At 34.8% G+C, this 19,303-nt stretch overlaps 1 protein-coding gene across 1 annotated transcript in view; it reads right to left on the bottom strand.

Annotated features, from left to right (window-relative positions):
- The window catches only part of LOC148939631 (uncharacterized), a 53,254-nt gene extending 34,847 nt beyond the window's left edge, over positions 1-18,407 (bottom strand). The window contains exon 1 of the mRNA XM_089106625.1: positions 18,065-18,407. Within this exon, the coding sequence (XP_088962751.1) occupies positions 18,065-18,281 (217 nt within the window). The 5' untranslated portion in view covers positions 18,282-18,407. The remainder of the gene's footprint in view (positions 1-18,064) is intronic.
- Between the last annotated feature and the right edge of the window lie 896 nt (positions 18,408-19,303).

Here is a 19,303-nt window from a genome sequence, read left to right as displayed (position 1 = left end):
CTGGTCCCTTCTTGTTATACAAAACCTTGGGATCTTATAAACTAATGTAGTTCACCCATTTTTGTCTTTTTAAGCCCCCTCACCAACAAAAAATTTTCCTTGCACGTGCCTGGTGATGTAAAACCTACACTCCGACATTTCTTCATCTTAATTGACTTTAGAAATATCATGAAAAATAAACGAACCAATCAGGTGTTACAATCCTTTTGTTTGTCTGAGTTTAGCATCCGATTTTTTAAATAACAAAGCCCCGTCTTAAAATATTCTAGCGATATCCATTCGTGTATGTAGAGGAGGCTACCTACGGTCCATTCTTGGTACACAAAACCTTTGGATTTTCACGATCCGTCTTATAAACTATTGTAGTTCACCCATTTTTTTCTTTTTAAGCCCCCTCCCCACCAAAAAAAAATGTCCCTCGCAAGTGGCTTGTGATGTCAAACCTACACTCCAAAATTACTTCATCTTAATTTACTTGAGAAAGATCATGCAAAATAAACGAACCAATCAGGTGTTACAATCCTTTTGTTTGTCTGAGTTTAGCATCCGATTTTTTAATTATCAAAGCCTGTCTTAAAATATTCTAGTGATATCCATTCGTGTATGTAGAGGAGGCTACCTCTGGTCCATTCTTGGTACACAAAACCTTGGGATTTTCACGATCCGTCTTACAAACTAATGTAGTTCACCCATTTTTGCCTTTTTAAGCCCCCCCCCACCATCAAAAAATTTCCCACGCACGTGCCTGGTGCTGTAAAACCTACACTCCGACATTTCTTCATCTTAATTGAATTTAGAAATATCATGCAAAATAAACGAACCAATCAGGTGTTACAATCCTTTTGTTTGTCTGAGTTTAGCATCCGATTTTTTAAATAACAAAATCCGTCTTAAAATATTCTAGCGATATCCATTCGTGAATGTAGGGGAGGCTACCTCCGGTCCAGTCTTGTTATACAAACCCTTGGGATTTTCACGATCCGTCTTATAAACTATTGTAGTTCACCCATTTTTGTCTTTTTAAGCCCCCCCCCCCCCACCAACAAAAAATTTCCCTCGCACGTGCCTGGTGATGTAAAACCTACACTCCGACATTTCTTCATCTTAATTGACTTTAGAAATATCATGCAAAATAAACGAACCAATCAGGTGTTACAATCCTTTTGTTTGTCTGAGTTTAGCATCCGATTTTTTAAATAACATATTTTTAACCAATCACTACTCGAGTTACCGTATATTGAGCAAGCACTAATGTCTATGATTGGTTCTTAAAAAACGGATGTTGACTCAAAAATCAGTCTGATTGAGTTACATAATTTCGACTATGCTCCTAAAACATGTTGGACCACATTATACCATGCCAGCTTAAAAAAAAAATGCCCACGTGAACTCACGACGCACATTCTTATGAAATTCATACTCTCAAAACATGTTAGACCATTATATCTTGCCAACTTTAAAAAAATGTGCATGTGATAATTCCATGTGAAATTGATATAAATAGCAATAACCAGTCTGGTAATCTGCCTTTGAAAGCTGCCAAGGAGCATAAAGTACGAGAATTCCATAAGTACATGCTCTGGAAAGACGCCAAGAAACGTAGGGCAAGCAAATCCATAAGTACATGCTCTGGAAATGTTTTTCCTATAGCTTCAAGCAAATAGCATGGTAATTCCTATAGGACCGGTAGAAGTATAACTTAGGACTCTACTTACATCCTCTTACCGAAACAGAGGACGACTTGATTTCTGTTTAACCCATGATGGTTGGCCGAAAAGAAAGTCAATCTTTGACATATTCCTAACCCGAAAAATCTATTCACTTCAAATTCATATAGCATGAAATTATATTTTTCTTTTGAGAATTTTCTAATTTTCTTTATTTTCATTTCTCGTTTAGTTTTCTGTTTTTCTTTATTTTTACTTAATTTAACCTACTAACCAGACTGACATTTCTAAAAACTGTATTGAGATAGACAAAGAAACTCAATTTCTGGAGAGATAAATAATTCCATTATCAATGGCTTTGGAAGAAATATTAAGCAAGTAAAAAGAACAAAAAGTTTTCGAGTCATGATATATTTTAACTTGTAAGGTTTTCGTTTCTCAGGATAAGTTTTTTTGAAAACTAAACAGTTTTCAAAAAAGAATAATGTCTTGTCACTTAAAAATTCACGGTCAACTCTTTCTAGAACTCACCATGAAAGTGCCAACGAAGTGCCTGTTCAATAATGCTGGATTCACATTGCCTTTCCGTAACGTAAGCTACTCAGTGTAAGAACTTAAAATGGTCTATGATAGGTCAGCTAAAACTACCTCACCAAATGAAATCGATTTTATATTCTTATGGACCTTAAATGAGCAAGCGTGAAAGGGAAAAAAACAATATAAATCCAGTTTAAACCTTCAAATAGTATAAAAAGTATAAATTTGGTAAGCTAAAAGTAGCTAACCAAATGAAATCAATTTTAAATTCATATGGACCTTAAGTGAGCGAGCGTGAAAGATACAAAAAAAACAATATAAATCCAGCTTAAGCCTTCAAATAGTATAAATAGTATAAATTTGGTGAGCTAAAAGTAACTCACCAAATGAAATCAATTTTATATTCATATGAACCTTAAGTGAGCTAGCGTGAAAGGTACAAAAAACAATATAAATCCAGCTTAAGCCTTCAAATAGTATAAATAGTATAAATTTGGTGAGCTAAAAGTAACTCACCAAATGAAATCAATTTTATATTGATATGGACCTTAACTGAGCTAGCGTGAAAGGTATAAAAAATAATATAAATCCAGCTTAAGCCTTCAAATAGTATAAATAGTATAAATTTGGTGAGCTAAAAGTAACTCACCAAATGAAATCAATTTTATATTCATATGTACCTTAAGTGAGCTAGCGTGAAAGGTAGAAAAAAACAATATAAATCCAGCTTAAGCCTTCAAATAGTATAAATAGTATAAATTTGGTGAGTTAAAAGTAACTCACCAAATGAAATCAATTTTATATTCATATGGACCTTAACTGAGCTAGCGTGAAAGGTATAAAAAAAAATATAAATCCAGCTTCAGCCTTCAAATAGTATAAATAGCATAAATTTGGTGAGCTAAAAGTAGCTCACCAAATGAAATCAATTTTACATTCATATGGACCTTAAGTGAGCTAGCGTGAAAGGTACAAAAAAACAATATAAATCCAGCTTAAGCCTTCAAATAGTATAAATAGTATAAATTTGGTGAGCTAAAAGTAGCTCACCAAATGAAATCAATTTTAAATTCATATGGATCTTAAGTGAGCTAGCAGGAAAGGTACAAAAAAAACAATAGAAATCCAGCTTAAGCCTTCAAATAGTATAAATAGTATAAATTTGGTGAGCTAAAAGTAGCTCAACAAATGAAATCAATTTTACATTCATATGGACCTTAAGTGAGCTAGCACGAAAGGTACAAACAAACAATATAAATCCAAGCCTTCAAATAATGTAAATTTTCAGTAGGCTTACGTTATTTACAGGTTACCATGTGAAAAACCAAAATTAAACTGTTAATATCCAATCCTTTGTAACCAAAAAACGCGCTCCAGAATACACATAATCTAACAGTTCGTGGTAACGAACTCTAAATAAGGAGTGACTCGGCGCAATAGTAACCGAAATTCTAAAGACGAAAATTTGATATCTATAGATACATAAAAGGAAGTAGTGATGTATTAACGATAGAGAGCGGGGTGGTAGGTGATTACTGTATTAACGATAGAGAGCGGGCAGGTAGCACATTACAGTGTCAATTAAAGGTAGCGGGCAGGTGGAACCTTACTGTGTCAATTAAAGGAAGCGGACAGAACTCCCACCATACAAGTGGACTATCATTCCTGGCAGACATATTTTTTGTATGACTGATGTTTTATTTAATGTTTTTTTTATATGGATATTTTATTGTCTACTGTATTGGTGTTTTATTGTATGGATGTTTTATGTTTATGGATTTTTATTGTTCCTTGTATTGGTGTTATATTTGATGTTTTATTGTATGAAAGTTTGATTGTTATTGAAGGGATGGTTTTGATATATGGTTAGATATGTGTGTTACTTTATGATTGATTATACGTATTGTTATATGGTTGGTGTTTTATTGTATGGATATATGGATTTTTACTTTAATAGTTTCTTTTTGTTGATGTCTTTTAATTGTACTCTAATGATGATATGTTTTCTTTTCCAATGATATGATTTTTTACATTCTATGCAAATTCCCATTGATTTCATGAAATTTGTATTTGATGTAGGAATCGAACGTTAGACCAGTGATTTCCTAAGGTAAAAGAAAAACACGTTACTCATCTGAACCAACAAGCCATTGAACATATAATGATTTTAGAAATACATCCAATGTTTTGTTTCCAGGACATTAGCCAACAGATGTTAAGTGTCACAATATCGTAACAAGTTATTTGCACATTCGATTTATCAATTGAATTTTTGGTAAGTGTTAACAGTGATCTGTTTCGGGGCATTTTTATGGCATCATCGTGAGAATGTGCCTACCACGATGATTTGAGATGCATACCGGACGGATAATTTCTTCTGATGCTTGGGCCCCAAGTCCTCCCCCTATCCCTATATCCCTCCCTCCCTCAAACCCTCCCCTACAGCCCCCTCCGCCACTCTAAGTGAACCTAAATTAACCCAACTTTTTGCATGTCTCTCTCTCACTATGACTATTGTCTCTGAGCAGGTGTGCTGCCATCTATAACCGATCTAACCTAAATTAAACGTAACGATAAATAAATTGCATATCTCAGTGCCTGTCTTTGTCGGTTTGTATGTCTGAATCTATATATTCATATGCGTTTTTGTCTCTCTCACTTCCTTTGCTTGCATGTCTGGGCGAGTGTTTGCTTGTCTCAATGCCTGTCTTTGTTGGTTTGTAAGTCTGAATCTATGTATTTGTATGTGTTTTTTTTATTCCTCTCACTCTCTTTGGCTATGTGTCTGGGCAGATGTTTGCTTCTCCCAATGCCTGCCTTTGTCGGTTAGTATGTCTGAATCTATGTATTTGTATGCGTTTTTTTACTCTCTCACTCTCTTTGGTTGTGAATCTGGGTATGTTTTTGCTTCTCTCAGTGTCTTTGTTGGTTTGTATGTTAAAATCTATATATTTGCATGTGTTTTTATCTCTCTCTTACTCTCTTTGCCTGTGTGTCTGGGCGGATGTTTGCTTCTCCCAGGGCCTGTCTTTGTCGGTTTGTATGTCTAAATCTATGTATTTGTATGCGTTTTTTGACTCTCTCACTCTCTTTGCTTGTGAATCTCGGTTTGTGTTTGCTTCTCTCAGTGTCTGTCTTTGTCGGTTTGTATTTCCAAATCTATATATTTGCATGTGTTTTTATCTCTCCCTTTCTCTACCTATGTGTCTGGGCGGATGTTTGCTTCTCCCAGTGCCTGTCTTTGTCAGTTTGTATGTCTGAATCTATGTATTTGTATGCGTTTTTTAACTCTCTAACTCTCTTTGCTTGTGAATCTGGGTATGTGTTTGCTTCTCTCAGTGTCTGTCTTTGTCGGTTTGTATTTCTGAATCTATATATTTGCATGTGTTTTTATCTCTCCCACTATCTGCCTATGTGTCTGGGCGGATGTTTGCTTCTCCCAGTGCCTGTCTTAGTCGGTTTGTATGTCTGAATCTATGTATTTGTATGCGTTTTTGACTCTATCACTCTCTTTGCTTCTGAATCTGGGTGGGTGTTTTTTTCACTCAGTGTCTATCTTTGTCGGTTTTTACGTCTGAATCTATACTCTCACTCTCTTCGCCTGTGTGCGTGGGTGTGTGTGTGGACGGATGTTTGCGTGTCCTAGTGCATGTATTTGTCGGATTGTATGTCTTAATCTATGTGTTTGTATGTTTTTCCGTATCTCTCATTGCCTGCGCATATGTTTCTTGGTGAGTGTATATTACTCTAAATGTCGGTCCGTGTCAGTTTTTATGTGTGAATAAATATATTTGTATTCGTTTTTGTCTCTATCGATGTCTTTTCTCAGGGGTATTGACGGGTGTTTGCTTATCTCAATACATGTCTTTGTTTGTTTGTATGTCTGAATCTATATGTTTGCATGTGTTTTTATCTCTCCCAATCTCTTTGCCTATGTGTCTGGGCGGATCTTTGCTTCTCCCAGTGCTTGTCTTTATCGGTTTGTATCTGAATCTATGTATTTTTATGCGTTTTTGACTCTATCACTCTCTTTACTTGTGAATCCGGGTGGGTGTTTGCTTCTCTCAGTGTCTATCTTTGTCGGTTTTTACGTCTGAATCTATACTCTCACTCTCTTCGCCTGTGTGTGTGTGTGTGTGGACGGATGTTTCCTTGTCCCAGTGCATGTCTTTGTTAGTTTTTATGTCTAAATCTATGTATTTGTATGTTTTTTCGTATCTCTCACTCTCTTTGCATACGTGTCTTGGTGGATGTATGTTTCTCCCAGTGCCTGTCTTTGTCGGTCTGTATGTCTGAATCTATATAGTTGTATTTGTATTTGTCTCTCTCACTCTCTTTGCTAATGTGTCTGGGCGGATGTTTGTTTCTCCCAGTGCCTGTCTTTGTCGGTTTGTACGTTTGAATCTATATATTTGCATGTGTTTTTATCTCTCCCACTCTCTGATTATGTGTCTGGGCAGATCTTTGCTTCTCCCAGTGCTTGTCTTTGTCGGTTTGTATGTCTGAATCTATGTATTTTTATGCGTTTTTGACTCTATCACTCTCTTTACTTGTGAATCCGGGTGGGTGTTGGCTTCTCTCAGTGTCTGTCTTTGTAGGTTTTTATTTCTAAATCTATACTCTCACTCTCTTTACCTATGCGTGTGTGTGGACGGATGTTTGCGTGTCTCAGTGCATGTCTTTGTCGGTTTGTATGTCTTAATCTATGTGTTTGTATGTGTTTCTGTCTCTCTCATTCTCTTTGCATATGTGTCTGGGCGGATGTTTGCTTCTCCCAGTGCCTGTCTTTAACGGTTTGTATGTCTGAATCTATACAGTTGTATTTGTTTTTGCCTTTCTCACTCTCTTTGCATATGTGTCTGGGCGGGTGTTTGACTATCTCAGTGCCTGTGTCTGATGTTTGCCATGTCTCAAGCTGTATAATTATATTTGTGATTGTCTTTCTCACTACCTACGCTTGTGTATCTCGGCAGATGTTTGCTTTTCTTAACGCCCGTATTTGTTGGTTTGTATGTCAGAATCTATCTATTTGCATGTGTTCTTATCTCTCTCACTCTCTTTGCCTGTGTGTTTGGGGGTTTGTTTGCTTCTCCCAGTGTCTGTCTTTGTCGGTTTGTATGTTTAAATCTATATAGTTGTATTTGTTTTTGTCTCTCTCACTCTCTTTTCCTTTGTGTCTGGACAGGTGTTTGCTTATCTCAGTGCCTGTCTTTGTCGGTTTGTATGTCTGAACCTATATATTTGTATGTTCTTTTGTATCTCTCACTTCCTTTGCTTTTGTGTCTGGGCGGGTGTTTGCTTATCTCAATCCCTTTTTTTGTTTTGTATGTGATAATCTATATATTTGCAAGTGTTTTTATCTATCTCACTCTCTTTGCCTATGTGTCTGGGGGTAAGTTTGCTTCTCCTAGTGCCTGTCTTTGTCGGTTCGTATGTCTAAATCTATGTATTTGTATGCGTTTTGACTCTCTCACTCTCTTTGCTTATGAATCTGGGTATGCGTTTGCTTCTCTCAGAGTCTGTCTTTGTTGGTTTATATGTCAAAATCTGATATATTTGCATGTGTTTTTATCTCTCTCACTCTCTTTGCCTATGTGTCTGGTCGGATGTTTGCTTCCCCCAGTGCCTGTCTTTGTCGGTTTGTATTCAATGCCTGTCTTTGTTGGTTTGTATGTGAGAATCTATATATTTGCTTGTGTTCTTATCTCTCTCACTCTCTTTGCCTGAGTGTTTGGGGGTTTGTTTGCTTCTCCCAGGGTCTGTCTTTGTCGGTTTGTATGTTTCAATCTATATAGTTGTATTTGTTTTTGTCTCTCTCACTCTCTTTTCCTATGTGTCTGGACAGGTGTTTGCTTATCTCAGTGCCTGTCTTTGTCGGTTTGTATGTCTGAATCTATATATTTGTATGTGTTTTTGTATCTCTCACTTCCTTTGCTTTTGTGTCTGGGCGGGTGTTTGCTTATCTCAATGCCTGTCTTTTTTGGTTTTTATGTGAAAATCTATATATTTGCATGTGTTTTATCTCTTTCACTCTCTTTGCCTATGTGTCTGGGGGTGCGTTTGCTTCTCCTAGTGCCTGTCTTTGTCGGTTTGTATGTCTAAATCTATGTATGTGTATGCGTTTTTGACTCTGTCACTCTCTTTGCTTATGAATCTGGGTATGAGTTTGCTTCTCTCACTGTCTGTCTTTGTTGGTTTGTATGTCAAAATCTATATATTTGCATGTGTTTTTATCTCTCTCACTCTCTTTGTCTATGTGTCTGGTCGGATGTTTGCTTCTCCCAGTGCCTGTCTCTGTCGGTTTGTATTTCTAAATCTATGTATTTATATGCGTTTTTTGACTCTCTCACTCTGTTTGCTTGTGAATCTGGATATGTACTTGTTTCTCTCCGTGCCTGTCTTTGTCGCTATGTATGTCTGAATCTATATATTTGTATGTGTTTTTGTCTCTCTCACTCTCTAAACCAGTGTTTCTGGGTGGTTGCCTGCTTGTTCTACTGTCTGTCTTTGTCGGTTTGTATGATTAAATCTATATAGTTATATTTGTTTTTGTCTCTTTCACCCTCTGGACCTATGTGTCTGGGCGGGTGTTTGCTTATCTTAATGCCTGTCTTTGTTGGTTTTTATGTCTGAATCTATATATATATACACGTGTTTTATCTATCTCACTCTCTTTGCCTATGAGTTTGGGCGTGTGTTTGCTTATCCCAGTGCTTGTCTTTGTCGGTTTGCATGTTTGAATCTGTATAGTTGTATTTTTTTTATTCTCGACATTTCTGTATTGTGTATCCAAGAGGTGAATTCAAAAAATAGTTTGTTACTTTATTACATTTTTTCATAATGACACATCTAACAACGGATGATGATAAAGAATTTATTCATTCTAATACATAGATTTTGCCAATGTTATCCGACGTATCCGACAAATGATATCGATAAAGAATGTTAATAAATAATTTGTTAAATTTGATGCTTAAATTATGTCAGTGTTATCAAACATGTCTTTCAAAAGACATTGATAAATAATTTATTCATGCTAATACTTTAATATCCTAAATGTTAACAAGCATATCTTATAAATCAGGTTTATAGTGAATATTTTTACCCTAATGTATTTATTTTGTTAATGTTATCTTGTTGGTCTGACAAAGATTTTGATACAAAATATGCTACTATGATGATTGGTTATTCTCAGTATTATCAACCTTATCTTTTAAAAGCCCTTGATAAAGAATTTATTCACTCTGATACTTAGATTTTCTCAATTTTATCAAGCATATCTGACAAATCATGTAGATAAAGAATTTATTCACTCTGATACTTAGATTATGTGAATGTTATCTGATGTATCTGACAAAGAAGTTGATATAGAATTTATTCACTTTGACACTTAGATTTGGTCAGTGTTGTCAAACGTATCTGTCAAAAGACTTTGATAAAGAATTTATTCTCTCTGATGCCTAGATTTTCTCAATTTTATCAATCATATCTGACAAAAGACAATGATAAAGAATTTATTCACTCTGAAACTATCAAACGTATCTGTCAAATGATATTGATAAATCTGACAATAGATGTTGGTATAGAATTTGATAACTCTTACAGTTAGGTTTTGATAATGTTGACCGACATATCCGGCAAAGGATGTTGATAAAGAATCTATTCGTTCTGATACTTATATTTTATCAATTTTATCCGATGTATCTGACAAAAGATGTTGATAAAAAGATTATTCACTCTGACATTTAGATTTTGTCAACTTTATCCAATGTATCTGAGAAATGAGGATGATACTGAATCTATTGACTCTGATACTTAGATTTTTTGAATATTATCTGATGTATCCAACAAAAGAAGTTGATAAAGAAGTTATTCATTTTAACACTTTAATTTTGACACTGTTATCCGGCATATCTGACAAAAGATGCTGATAAATAATGTATTTAATCCGATACTTAGATTTTGTCAATTTTCTCCGACGTATCCGACAAAAGATGTTGATAAAGAATTGATTCATTCTCATGCATAGATTTTGTCAATGTTATCCGACGTGTCCGACAAATGATGTCGACAAAGAATTTATTCACTCTGATACTTAGATTTTGGCAATGTTATCCGACATATCTTACAAAAGATGCTGATAAAGAATTTATTTAATCTGATGCTTAGATTTTGTCAATTTTCTCCGACGTATCTGACAAAAGATGTTGACAAAGAAATTAACCTAATTAACCAGAAAACTAACCAGAAAAATTTAACCAGAGTGAAAAGAATTTCACTCTGATGCCTATATTTTCTCAATTTTATCAATCATATCGGATAAAAGACAATGATAAAGAATTTATTCACTCTGAAACTATCAAACGTATCTGTCAAATGATATTGATAAATCTGACAATAGATGTTGATACAGAATTTGGTCACTCTGACAGTTAGGTTTTGATAATGTTAACTGACATATCCGGCAAAGGATGTTGATAAAGAATCTATTCGTTCTGATACTTATATTTTATCGATTTTATCCGATGTATCTGACAAAAGATGTTGATAAAAAAGTTTATTCACTCTGACATTTAGATTTTGTTAACTTTATCCAATGTATCTGAGAAATGAGGATGATTCTGAATCTATTGACTCTGATACTTAGATTTTGTGAATGTTATCCGATGTATCCAACAAAAGAAGTTGATAAAGAATTTATTCACTCTGATGCCAAGATTTTCTCAATTTTATCAATCATATCTGATAAAAGACAATGATAAAGAATTTATTCACTCTGACACTATCAAACGTATCTGTCAAATTATATTGATAAATCTGACAATAGATGTTGATACAGAATTTGGTCACTCTGACAGTTAGGTTTTGATAATGTTGACCGACATATCCGGCAAAGGATGTTGATAAAGAATCTATTCGTTCTGATACTTATATTTTATCAATTTTATCCGATGTATCTGACAAAAGATGTTGATAAAAAAGTTTATTTACTCTGACATTTAGATTTTGTCAATTTTATCCAATGTATCTGAGAAATGAGGATGATACTGAATCTATTGACTCTGATACTTAGATTTTGTGAATTTTATCTAATATATCGAACAAAAGAAGTTGATAAAGAAGTTAGTCACGTTAGTACTTAGATTTTGACAATGTTATCCGAAATAACTGACATAATATGCTGATAAATAATGTATTCAATCTGATGCCTGGATTTTGTCAATTTTCTCTGACATCCGACAAAAGATGTTGATAAGGAATTGATTCATTCTCATACATAGATTTTGTCAATGTTATCCGACGTGTCCGACAAATGATGTCGATAAAAAATTTATTCACTCTGATACTTAGATTTTGGCAATGTTATCCGACATATCTTACAAAAGATACTGATAAAGAATTTATTTAATCTGATACTTAGATTTTGTCAATTTTCTCCAACGTATCTGACAAAAGATGTTGATAAAGAATTTAACCTAATTAACCAGAAAACTAACCAGAAAAATTTAAACAGAGTGAAAAGAATTTCACTTTGATGCCTAGATTTTCTCTATTTTATCAATCATATCTGATAAAAGACAATGATAAAGAATTTATTCACTCTGACACTATCAAACGTATCTGTCGAATGATATTGATAAATCTGACAAACAGATGTTGAAACAGAATTTGGTCACTCTGACAGTAAGGTTTTGATAATGTCAACTGACATATCCGGCAAAGGATGTTGATAAAGAATCTATTCGTTCTGATACACAAAAGATGTTGATAAAGAAGTTTATTTACTCTGATATTTAGATTTTGTCAACTTTATCCAATGTATCTGAGAAATGAGGATGATACTGAATCTATTCACTCTGATACTTAGATTTGGTGAATTTTTTCCGATGTATCCAACAAAAGATAGTGATAAAGAAGTTATTCGCTTTGATAGTTAAATTTTGTCAATGTTATGCGACATATCTGACAAAAGATGCTGATAAAGAATTTATTTAACTTCTGATACTTAGATTTTGTCAATTTTATCCGACGTATACGAGAAAAGATGTTGATAAAGAATTGATTCATTCTCATGCATAGATTTTGTCAATGTTATCCGATATATCTTACAAAAGATGCTGATAAAGAATTTATTTAAACTGATACTTAGATTTTGTCAATTTTCTCCGACGTATCCGACAAAAGATGTTGATAAAGAATTTGCTCATTCTAATACATAGATTTTTTCAATATTATCCGACGTATCCGACAAATGATGTCGATAAAAAAAGTTTAATAATTTTAAAGTTCAAAAAAAAATTTAGTCCAAAAAAATTGCTACTACAAACAATATTTTTCTAATAGTAAAAGTCACGACTAACATTTCTATATCATTCTCATTTTGAATTTGGAAAAATATTAAATGTGATTTTTTTATGTTTTAAGTATGGTTCATGTCATTCTAAGAGATGAAGAAAAAAGTTGAAAAAATACCATGTAAAAAAAAGAAAAAAAGTTTGGGGTGGATGTGGGGGGGGGGTAAAAGGAGGGAGGAAGGGTGGGAGGAGGGTGGGGAGAGGGCTGGAGGGGGAGGGTTTGAGTGAGGGAGGGGTATAGGGATAGGGGGAGGACTTAGGGCCCAAGCATCAGAAGAAATTGTCTGTCCGGTATGCATCTCAAATCATCGTGGTATGCACATTCTCACGATGATGGTATAAAAATGTCCCGAAACAGGTCACTGTTAACACTCACCGAAAATCCAATTGATAAATCGAATGAGCAAATAACTAGTTACGATATTGTGACGCTTAACATCTGTTGGCTAATGTCCCGGAAACAAAACATTGGATGTATTTCTAAAATCATAATATGTTCAATAGCTTGTTGGTTCAGACGAGTAATATGTCGTTCTTTTACCCTAGGAAATCACTGGTCTCACGTTCGATTCCTACATCAAACACAAATTTCGTGAAATCAATGGGAATTTGCTTAGAATGTAAAAAATCATATCATTGGTAAAGAAAACATATCATCATTAGAGTACAATAAAAAGACATCAACAAAAATAACTATTAAAATAAAAATCCATATATCCATACAATAAAACATCCATATAAAAAAAAACATTAAATAAAACACCAACCATATAACAATACGTATAATCAATCATAAAGTAACACACATATCCAACCATATATCAAAACCATCCCTGCAATAACAATCAGACTTCCATACAATAAAACATCAAATATAACACCAATACAAGGAACAATAATAATCCATAAACATAAAACATCCATACAATAAAACACCAGTACAGTAAAAAATAAATCATCCATATAAAAAAACATTGAATAAAACATCAGTCATACAAAAAATATGTCTGTCAGGAATGATAGTCCACTTGTAAGGTGGGAGTACTGTCTGCTTCCTTTAATTGACACAGTAATTTCCCACCTGCCCGCTACCTTTCATTAACACAGTAATGTCCCACCTGCCCGCTACCTTTCATTGACACAGTAATGTCCCACCTGCCCGCTCTCTATCGTTAATACAGTAATGCCCCACCTGCCCGCTCTCTATCGTTAATACAGTAATCACCTACCACCCCGCTCTCTATCGTTAATACATCACTACTAAAGAATCAGCTCATTATGCTGATTCCAAATATACAGGATTCCTCAAGTTTAATGTTACCAATCAACAGCTACGTGCCAGAGACAATTTGCTTGATCTTCAAAAAAGAGGGAAACACCCCCTTAAAGTCAAGGAATTTTAATGAAAATCACACAATCAGTTACAGTGTATCAGGGAACACTACTGTAGAAGTTTCAAGCTCCTACATATAAAAATGTGGAACTTTTGATTTTTTTGCCAGAAGAGAGATCGTGTCTCTATTTAATTTTGCCAGAAGAGATTTTTTTTGCCAGAAGAGATGGATGCGTCTTTATTTAATTTTTTTTTGCAGGTGTGATATTAACGATATAATACTCCTAGAATATTGGGAGGGGGTTCATTCGAGCGGATATTAAAAGTTCTAGTGGTCTTTTTAAGTGATCAAAACGATTTGATGGCAACGAGCCCCCCTCTCATGCTCCATTCCCCCCAAAGTTATCCGATCAAAATTGTGAGATAGTCATTTTTTCAGTATATTTAAAAGATTTAATAACTATGTCTTCAGGGATAACATGATTTCCCACAGTGCCTAGGGGGAGGCGTGTTATAAAATTTGCTGCCCATTGCTTACGTATAATATTTTTCAGGGGCTATTTTTAGCGTGTTTGGATTTCCGAGAAAAATTTTCACGGAAGGAGGGATTTCTGGAGTGATCAAGAAAACGATTAGTAATTGAAGTCTTTTTCAAATGAACGCATGCTAAGGAGTATCTTTAAGGTTGAATCGTCAACAAGCAATTTTACGGGGGAGGGGACTTTCAGCAAGGATGGAATTGTCTGGAGAGAAATTAACGGAGGGGGGGGGCTGTATTTTACGCTGGGGGAAATTTACACGGAGGAGTTTTCCGTAAGGGAAGGGGAAGTTTTTCGGAATTTTTCATGGAAGGTCAGCCAGTTTTATCAGCACTATATTAAGAACGATCAGAAATTAAATTTAAAAAAAAACAGTTTTTTAAGTGAAAGTAAAGAGCAACATTGAAACCCAAAACAAACAGAAATTTTTTCTGTATATGAAGGGGTTGCCCCTCATCAATATCTTGCTCTTTACGCTAAAGTTTGACTGTTTGTCCCATTTTTTCAAGAACAGCACTTGAAACACAAGGGTCGTTTAATTAGAATACGATGTTTTTTTTTCTAAGTTGCTAAGAGCCTTAGCGTAAAGAACAAGGTATTAAGGAGGGGACAACCCCTTCATATACGGAATAATTTATGTTCGTTTCGACTTTTAATGTTGCTTCTTACTTTCACTTAAAAATCTAGTTTTTTTAGTTTAGTCAGCCTAAAAAGACTGCTAAAACGATTATTGCTAAACCTTCAGCCAACCGCAATCTCATCTGCTTGGACTATAGATCTTTCTGGACCGTGTAATACTGCGGGAAACATCAAGCCTAATTACAGGTTTTTGCTGAGAAGTGACCCATTCCTTGGGAAACAAGAAACGATACAAAACTAGTAAGCAAAAAAATCTAAAAAAAAAGTAAGCAAAAAAACGATGCAAAAATAGTAACGGTTCTGGCAAAAAAAAAAATTTGAAACCTTCGTCTCCCATAGTCTTTGTTTTTGGCTTGCGCATTGCCTTATAATCTAATAAGAAGATCTTTATTGCTTAGGTATTTTCCTGAGAGGCCTTTTTTCTTACTAAAATCCCCAACAATCAGTTTAAATAAATCAATTTTCTTGGAGTGGTACTTGAGGCTCTATATAACAGGCTTTGTAAAACTGAAATATACATCCTACCAGCGGGTCGTAAAAAGTACGTACCTCAAAATGTCGATCACATGACCTAAGGGGTAATTAAAGGACCAGATATCAAACACGGTTTTAGAAAAGCGGAAGTGGGGATGAGAAAGGGGCACTTCCCCTCCCATACGGAATAAATTATGCTAGTTTTTGGGTTTATTGTTACTCTTTACTTTCATAATAACAGCGTAGGCAAGAAATATTCAGAGAAATCAAGAAAGATTAAATATCAATTTCTACCTCCAACTCCCCTTGTCTTTCCTTGGAACTAATTCTTTATTTACCTGAGTGTTCAATGAGGGTGGAAATGTTTGTTAAACTTGTAAAAACGTAATAAAAATGCGTAAAAACGCATTTTGACGCGTTTTATTAAGCTTTGTCCGCTCCCATACCACCCCCCCCCCCTTAAAAAAAGTCCTGAATACGGCCTTCGAAATTCTATGTCAATTTCTACCTTCATCCTCCCCTCGTCTCTCTCTTAGAACTATATCTATATTTATGTAAATTAAATAAAACTTACAATAAGTTTCCCCCAGGGATGAAGGTATCAAACCAGGGGTCCTGGAATATCGGAGAGGGCTCATTCGAACAGACATTAAAAGCTTCAGTGCCTTTTTAAGTGACCAAACAGAATGAGGGACAACTAGCCCCCTTCCCCTGTCCCCTTTACCCCAGAGACATCAGAAGGAAATTCTGAGATAGCCCTTTGATTCATCATAATTGAAAGGTCCAATAAACATGCCTCTGGTGATGAAAAGGCTCCCCACAGCTCCGACGGAAGGGGGTGTAAGCTTTGCAATTTGTCCATTGCTTATAGATCGTATTTGTGACGGTGAAACATACACACATTTTTTTAGAGTTTTAGTCCTTTTTGATAAGTCGAAATTGATTGGTGACCAGTCAGCCCCTGTCCTAAAACTGTTTTTAATGTCTGGACCTAAATGCTGGCTCATCCTATCAGCATTTCATGAATGATTGTGGGGCTAATTATTTGTTTTAACTAGAAAGTAAACCACTCCGTAGAATAAAAAATAAAAACAAAATAAGCAGAAGTAGACACATCTCGTCACATTAAAAAGACTAAAGTAAATCTGATTCTGGTAAAAAATCTGTTTCTCCATTTCTTATCCTTGCAGGCTAAAGAATCGTCTGGAAATATTTGGGGGTTTAAGACTGTTATGAACTTAGTTTTTCAATTGTTTTGATCTTCCTTTAAAAAAAGGTGCAACAACGAAAAAAAAATGCTTTGCTACGATGAATCTAAAGTTTTTTTTACATATAGGGTTTAAAAACGTGAAGTTTGAACTGACTACCCCTAATTGTCAGAAGGGGAAGGCGCCAGGGCATCGACACGTCAGAACCACTACCGTCAGGACATCAACAAAATCCGTCATAGCATCGACAAAAAATCTGCCAGAACATCAACACGTCAGGACATCGACAGTCATAACATCGACACGTCAGGACATCGACAGTCACAATCGCTACCCGTCAGAACGTCGACAGTCATAACATCGACACGTCATAACATCAAAATATTTTTTTTAAACGAAAATCCGTCAGAACCACTAACCGTCAGAACGTCGACAGTCATAACATCGACACGTCATAACAACTAAAATTTTTTCATGGCATCTAAAATATTTAAACTTTTGTTTTTTGGGGTTTAGGGGGGAAAGGTACCTGGGTTAGGTTAGGTTACGTATATAATATATGCTATGCTTTACCCCCACCCCGCTGATGTGCAAATATATAGCCGAAATTTGTTTCTAAACTATTATATACTTATTACTATTATATAAACTTATAAACTTTTTTACATAGCGAAAATCCGTCAGAGCCACTAACCGTCAGAACGCCGACAGCCATAACATCAACACGTCATAACATCTAAAAATTTTTTAGATGTTATGAAGTGTCGATGTTATAACTGTCGATGTTCTGACGGATAGCGATTGTGACTGTCAATCAACTGATGTGTCGATGCTATGACTGTCGACGTTCTGACGGGTTGCAATTGTGACTGTCGGTGCCCTGACGTGTCGATATTATGACTGTCGATGTTCTGACGGATTTTCCTTGTCGATGAAATGGCGTTTAGTGCTTGTGATGATTGTGATGTAATGATGGCGTTTAGTGCTTGTGGTTTCACCCCGTCAGAAGCCCAAAATTAATTCCTAGATTTTTCCATCTCCTAAAAAGGGCAAATCAGGCACCTTAAAGCCTCTAAGATTACCTCGAAATTAGACTAAACATTTATTCCCTTGTATAACATGGAGTTTTATTCAGATTTTTGATGTTTTGCGCCCTATTTTGTAGATATGAAGTATTCTGTACGGGCTCAGTCACTGAATCAAACAATTAATTTATTTATTATATATTTACTTATTCGTAAGTAGAATTCCAGTTTCAATAAATAGCTTTGGAACATTGTTTTTCTATTTCAAATAGACTTGTTAATCATACCTTGAGAATGGGAAAATTGTCCCGACAAATTTTGGGTTTGTGTAAAAGTAGCAAGGCTATTATTTACGGTTAAAGATGCTTCTATTTCATCATCTCCAAAGAAAACACCAACACCACTTCCTTCGTCAGTATTAACTAATTGCGAAAACACACCCTCCTTGAGAGTTTGAAAATATATTGAAAGAAACAAATAAATATTATCATTTTTCAGATACATTGTCTGAAATATTTGAAAAATATCTGTTATTTTTTCCTTTTATGCTTTTACTCTTCACAGTATAAGATAATAAAGTATGGAAACCGGAAAGCTGATAAGCATAGTTTCAAAATAAGTTTAACTATGATCTCACTACAAATGGAGTACTGATTTGTCAATTAAGTTTTATCAGAAGAAAATAAATAAATTTTTAGCTGCGATAATCACCGCGATAATCATTGGGCCAGGTAGAGTGGTGAAAGTTTTGTTTTTCAATTGCTGTAGCAACTAAAAAAAGGGGAGTAGGTTCATTATTTTCTTGTTTCATGTTTTTTATTCATCTATCTATGATATTCTCAATAAATCTAACGGGGTATGCATTACAGACTAAAATATCATTAACATTGCTTAATATAGATGCTACACGATTGTGGGAATAGATTTTTAGAACTCTGTTTACTGAAGAGATCGCTACTCATCTTTTAACAGAAGGAGGGTGGTTCCACAAGAAGTAAAAATAACAATCATTGTGGGTAGGCTTCCTATAAAAAGAAAATTCAAGATCAGGAGTATTTTCTTAGAATTAAAACATCTAAGAATGAAAGTTTCCTTGAATTTTCTAACTGTATTATAAATTGAAGGTGTGAATCGAAGACATGAACCCACCAAAACTTTTTTTAGAGAATCATGCCCATGCTTCAAAACAGACAAAATAACGTCATCAAAACAGACCGAACGGGACTTTTCTTTAATTACTCCGGCAATTGAAAACAAAACCTTCACAACTCTACCAAATATCCCGAAATTGAGCGAATTCGGGATAACTAGGATTTGAGTAGGAAAAATCCTGAATTTTGGGATTTGACTAGGAAAATTTTAAAGACGCATAATCTCTTGTTTCTTTCAAAAATGAACTAAAGGTTGAACATTTTTTGAGTTCCGAGAAGAATGAACTGATACTATATTGTTTGTGGTGTTTACATCCATAACATGACGATACTATCCCTAAACTAACTGTTTAGGTTGTGCTGTAATTAGTTACC

Source organism: Artemia sp. Qi Xiang Cuo, chromosome 21 (assembly GCF_049724085.1).
Source record: "Artemia sp. Qi Xiang Cuo chromosome 21, ASM4972408v1, whole genome shotgun sequence".
NCBI lineage: Eukaryota > Metazoa > Arthropoda > Branchiopoda > Anostraca > Artemiidae > Artemia > Artemia sp. Qi Xiang Cuo.
This window is presented reverse-complemented; position numbering and strand designations above follow the sequence as displayed.